Consider the following 6202-nt stretch of genomic DNA (forward strand, 5'->3'; position numbering starts at 1 on the left):
AGATGCTAACAGTATGCACTCAGCTATCACTTGAGCACTACAGCGAGTAAAGGGAGCATACTACGACTTCTTTACTATTCTGAATTTTTTTATCGCAGAAATGCTCCGGTAAGTACAACAAGCTCAAAAGCAGAATAGCATGATGAAACTACTAGATATTATTAATGAACCAAACCTTTCAGTTCCAAACTGTCAAGACCTTCGCTAGAAATTTGTTCTAAAGTACGCCTATTAGTACTACTATAAGAGCAAAGCAACATGCTTCTTATATTGGGAGATAGACAAAAGCAGAGGTTGCATTAGTATGCTTTCTCACCTGGATCAACAGAAAAAGCAACTGAAACTCGATAGATGAAAGTTGGAATGGCAAGGTTTACTCTTAAAGTCTTCGGCAGGAGGAGGATACAAGAGATCGACCTTGAAGCAAGCAAGGTATGGTGGGTGTCATCATCTTCATCGATATTACCCACCAGATAGACTTGAGAAAAGACTTTCAGGCATCCTGAGAGTAAGGAGAAGCTGGATCTAAATGTATTAGAAAGAGCCTAAAAGCTTTTATATATAGGAAGAATATTTTACATGAAAATACTTCTACATAAAAATAAATGTTAATAAGATTTCATCGGAATTTTTTTTGTTACAAGAAAAACATAATATAATATATAATATAGTTTGATGTTAATTTTTTACTACATAATAATATAGTCCACATTAATTTTTTTTGTACAAATTATTATAGGAGTTAAATTCTCCTACGGGAAGAAATATATTTTAACAAGAAAGTACCTTCTTTAAGTATTAATTAATGTATCAAATACAATAACAAATTTCGTGGTACATTCTTTTTTTTCTAAGATTAAAATGTGTTCTGAATGCTTTATTGGTGATTCTTCATATCTATAATTTGTGTTATTGTCTTTAGGCTCATGAAGAATGTGAAACGACTTCATGTTGATATGGGTCAAACTTAGTTTATTTTATTGTGTAAAAAATGAACTCGCATAATCACGTACATAAATAATCTTTTCTCTTTTTTTCATTGTAGATTAAATCAGCTATTGTTTATTAGCCATCATTAAACCACATCCCCTAATATGTTTTGCATAATTTGATATTTGGTTAACCAATTTTTTTATTAGTTATTCAATTGTACGAAGTTCAATCTATGCAACAAGGGTTTTAATTTAAGACTTTTTGTCCACTTTGCTCATCATTTCATACTCTTCTATTTCATCAGTTGTTTATTATATTTTTAATGATCAAGGTATTAATTGACTTATCAAATATAATAGATGTATTTCCCGTGCAACGCGCGGGTAAAAAACACTAGTAGTAATAATTTGAATAAACAGAATCCATTTAGATTTTAATTTTTCTTTAAAATAAAACATAATTTTCGACTAGAGAGTCAAGAAGATATTAACATATTATAATTCTGATGCAGATTTTTCATTTGAAATAATCACTTTCGTATTCATTAATTATTTAAATCAAGTAGCTTATACTATATTTATTTAAATTCAAAAGAGAAGATATTTTGTGATACACATTCTAATTAAATTATTGACACATCATAATAACTTGAATTAAAGCAAAACTCAAAGATTTCAAAAATTTTAAATTTTTATATAAAACATATTTTCCGATTAGTGTATCTTCCCTAAATCTAAATTAGTACTATATTGATGATGATTCTTCAATATATAAAAAGATTAAAATATTGAAAGAAAAAAAACACAGCAGGGACCAACCAAGAAACCCATTGACCAATAAAAACACACCATAGTAGCTTTGTACTGCATTGTTCGTTCTGCATCTGCTGCTGTTACAATATCTCTATAAAAACGCCACAAATCTCTTTCAATTTTCCCCTTTTCCCTTTCCTCCCATTCTTCAATTTCCAAACCCAAACCCAAACCCTCCTTCTTCTTCTTCTTCTTCAATCCCGCGCCGCCAAGATTCTTCTACCACACTGTGTGAATGGAAGCGCTGAAGTAGCAGTTTCAGCGTTGCTGCAATTCAACACCATAGCGATTCTTCGTGTCTTATGGCAGCATGTCTGAAGAAGAAGCAGCATCAGTGTGTGCCACTTCAAAGAGTTTCAATTCCCTGTTTTGACCCTCTTTTCGACCACCCCACCAACACCAACACCAACCCACTTTCACTGCTTCGTGATCATGCCGAATCACATCGCTTCTCTCTCCCGACCCATCATGACTTCTTTCTTCTTTCACCCTTTCCTTGTTATCTTCTTGCTCTTCTTCACTCTAACAGGTACTTTCTTTCTCTTCTTTATCTGTTGCCTCAAACCTCCAATTATCTTAATTTATAGATTTTTATTATTTTTTTATGATCATGAATTGATGTTTCTGCCCATGAATTTAGTTTAGTTTTGCCTTGTGTTGAAGAATTAAGACTTAAGACCATGTTCTTGTTTACCCTTGATTTTTTTTATTTTTTTTAGTTTATTATCTTGGTTGCCTTTTCATTCAAATTAAAATTTTCTTTCTTTCTGTGGGGAGAGATTTTAATTTTTGTTTTTTAAGATATATATGTTGCAATCCTCTTATGTTAACATTAGGATAACATTGATAAGTGTCATCACTTCCTGATTTCACCTGGGACCACTGTTATTTTGATGTATGATGATTATTCCAATTCTATCAATTCATGGTTATGATTATTGATGGTTTTTCCTTTTGGGGTTTGTAAAGGTTGTCTTATGCACTTTCTATGTACATCTACTTAGTACCTATTTAGTTTGTTTAACTGGGATGATCAAATATAATGATGGGCTTTGAGAAGTTTGTAGTTTGTGTTTTATGTCTGCTACATCATGTTAATGGAGTTTTACCTCACTCTTTGTTTTCCAGCGTCAGTGCAAGCGTTCACCGGGACTTACGGCATAAATTATGGGAGAATTGCAAATAACATCCCCTCTCCTGATCAAGTTGTTACTCTTCTCAGAGCAGCAAAAATAAAGAATGTTAGAATCTATGATGCTGATCACAGTGTTCTCAAGGCCTTTAGCGGATCCGGGCTTGAACTTGTAATTGGAGTTACCAATGGACAGTTGCAAGACATGAGTTCGAATGCAGATCATGCTTTGGACTGGGTGAAGGACAATGTCCAGGCATTTCTTCCCGGGACAAGCATTCGTGGAATTGCCGTGGGCAATGAAGTCTTGGGTGGGGATGACCAATCTTCGTGGGGATTTCTTTTGGGCGCTGTGAAAAATATCTATAATGCTACGAAGAAACTTCATCTGGATGAGCTAGTTCAGATTTCTACTGCCAGCTCATTTGCTGTTTTTGCCGATTCCTACCCTCCTTCGTCTTGTGTATTTAGAGATACTGTTAAAAATCAGTATATGAAGCCGCTATTGGAGTTCTTCCAGCAAATTGGCTCTCCTTTCTGTTTGAACGCGTATCCTTCCCTAGCCTATGCAAGTGATCCAGAGCATATTGATTTAAATTATGCTCTTTTTAACCCAACAAAGGGAATTTATGATCCAAAGTATAAGCTGCATTACGATAACATGCTTGAGGCTCAGATTGATGCAGCTTATACTGCTTTGGAGGATGCTGGATTTCACAAAATGGAAGTCATAGTTACAGAGACAGGGTGGGCTTCAGATGGAGACCAAAGTGAAGCTGGAGCTAACATAACTAATGCAAGGACGTACAATTATAACCTACGTAAAAGGCTTGCGAAGAAGAAAGGAACCCCGCACAGGCCTAAAAATGTTATGAAGGCATACATATTTGCAATTTTTAATGAGAATCAGAAGCCTGGTCCTTTCTCCGAGAGGAACTATGGACTGTTCAAGGCTGATGGGAGTATATCATATAACATTGGGTTTCATGGGCTTAATGCTGGAGATTCATCTCTTTTGTCTCTTAAGGTACCCTAAATTTCATTTGATGCTATATTGTTTGATTTTAAGCTCATTTAGAACTTTTCACTACCCAAACAAAGAGAAGGAAAGAGGGGTGGGATAGGAGTTTTATAAAACAGTTTCAATGAATCTGTTAGATGATGATGATGAAGTGCCATACAATTTACACTAGCATAGACATAACATCTACTTTTACTACACTTTTAAGAGACTAACTTATTGGAAACTGACGTATCCTAGTTCCTAAGTGACAGGACCATATGATGGAAGTTTAGTGTTTCTCAAAAGTGCATTTAAGGAAGGCTGGGATGAAAATAATGATAACTGAAAAAACAAAGAAAATATTAAGAAAATTGACATGAGCTGGCCTTAACAAAAGTTGACTTACATATGAAGAAATGTTGCATTCCTGTAATGTAATGTATTTTGCTTTATTATGTCATCTTGGCTTTTATAATGTCAAAAGACCTATTGTAAAATTACTTTGTGGCATATGTTGCCATAAATTAATTGCTATGATTTCTTTCCTAATCAGTAATCACTCATTGCAACCATATAAGGTTTCCACCCATCTCTTGCCTATTAAAAAAGAAATATCAATATCACCCTTTTCAGAAACCTATAGGGAACTTTGAAGATTTTTTTCTTTATGGAATAATTGGTCCTGTGCATTGACATGTTATATGTTTATATTCCAGATTTTTCCATCTATCTTGAATTACACATAAGGAAAAAAATGAAAGAATGATAAATTTCTTGATCCCTTTTTTCCATCTTTCTCGCTATAGACTAGCTGTAGAGCCAGAACCATTGTTCATTGTTTGGAGGTTTATGAATATTCAAACTACTTTCCTTTCTCATAATTAGTTGATAGGTGGTTTGGTCATGGATGGTTTAGTCATTCAAAGTTTCAAACCTGGCTACTTGGCCGAATTTAATTGCTGAAACAGAAGTTACCTTGTTTGTGATTTATGTATTTTTGTACAACCTTGTGTTAATTGGTTCCTGTTTGATTTGTCTTTGCAGAATATCAATGCTCCAGGTTTGTCCCGGTCGTACACCATGGTACTGTCTCTATGTACTCTGATACTTCTGCTGAGTTTCTGGAGTTAGTGATATAGGTCCTTACAATTGAAGGGGTTTTGGCCTTTCTTGCTCTCATTGTAGATCAAAATTATACCATTGATTATCATATTTAATAAAGCAATATCTAGAAATTTTGATGTGTTTTTCCCATATTCAGTAAATCTCCTGATAAAGCATCTCCCTTCTTTACTTCGATAAAATCAGGAAATGTATTCTTAATTTACCATTCTGTTTGTGTAGATCAAAGCACTTAATATAGAAGTACTTAACATTGGACCAATAGAATAAAATAAAATAAAATACAATAAAATAAGGTGCTTGATGTGGTACTTTGAGTCGATTCAAGGCGTGGTACCCAAAATGAGTTAAATGAGTAGTAAAAACTTATATATCCGTTGAAAGTTTGATTTTATTATATTATAGTAATGTAGTATTCCATTGTTAGAGGCGTAAAATTTCTTTGTTGTGTTTTGTTAACTTTTGTTCTTCCGTCAAATATGGTCAATTGACGCGCATCGTCACTACCTTCGTTCGTCTTCACTACTCATCTATTTTTCATTAAAAATAAATTTTATTCAATGAAGTTAATTGAAAAGTAAAATAAAATTTGAAAATGTAAAATTTACGTTAAAAAACATAGTAATAATCTATTAAATAACATAATGCGGGTATCACACCAAAAAAAAATATATGGGTACAAAGAATTTTCCATAAAATAAATGTCATGTACTCATGTCAAAAGAAGATTCTCTGTTAAGTTTCCTATTTTTTACAAGGTTTTAACTGAGGAATGAAAATTTCATCCCCGGTGTCTTAAAAAAATGTCAAAAGCAATATTAGTATATTACAAATGTGCTTTTCCTCAATCTGTACGAATTTTGAATTATGGAGAGCTATCCCATCTAATTCATGAACTGCTTTTTCTTTTTCCCTTTTCTTTGGAGAAGAAACGTGTCACTGAGCTAGACGTGGGAGCAACAAAGGAAAAAAATGAGGCATTTTAAGGCTTGGACGTGTACATTTTTGGTTGAATGTGTCACCACTCACCCAAGTGTGTCTTTATTCTTAACTCTTCTAACATACAAGAAAAAGAAACGGATGTAAAAGCTGTATGAAGGGGAAGACTATCCTATAGTAATATGCCACACATTTCTTAGCAAAACGTTATCATTGGTCTCTGTCTATTCATCGACATTTCCCTGACTTAGACCTCTACAT

General features: G+C 33.6%; 1 protein-coding gene across 1 annotated transcript; it reads left to right on the top strand.

The window, feature by feature from the left end:
• The first annotated feature begins 1790 nt into the window (after positions 1-1790).
• Positions 1791-5115, top strand: LOC130713674 (glucan endo-1,3-beta-glucosidase 14-like). The gene is made up of 3 exons (XM_057563461.1): positions 1791-2274; positions 2874-3904; positions 4925-5115. Exons 1-3 carry the CDS (start codon positions 2178-2180, stop codon positions 5009-5011), a joined length of 1215 nt encoding a protein of 404 aa, XP_057419444.1. The 5' UTR covers positions 1791-2177; the 3' UTR covers positions 5012-5115.
• Positions 5116-6202: the final 1087 nt, after the last annotated feature.

This window comes from Lotus japonicus, chromosome 4, assembly GCF_012489685.1.
Source record: "Lotus japonicus ecotype B-129 chromosome 4, LjGifu_v1.2".
Lineage (NCBI taxonomy): Eukaryota > Viridiplantae > Streptophyta > Magnoliopsida > Fabales > Fabaceae > Lotus > Lotus japonicus.

Bases quoted from the DNA above. Each gene is read 5' to 3' on its own strand.
- LOC130713674 (XM_057563461.1), top strand. From the start codon at position 2,178: ATGCCGAATCACATCGCTTCTCTCTCCCGACCCATCATGACTTCTTTC. The intron at 2,275-2,873 runs GTACTTTCTTTC...TTTGTTTTCCAG, and splicing joins GCTCTTCTTCACTCTAACAG to CGTCAGTGCAAGCGTTCACC. The intron at 3,905-4,924 runs GTACCCTAAATT...TTGTCTTTGCAG, and splicing joins CATCTCTTTTGTCTCTTAAG to AATATCAATGCTCCAGGTTT.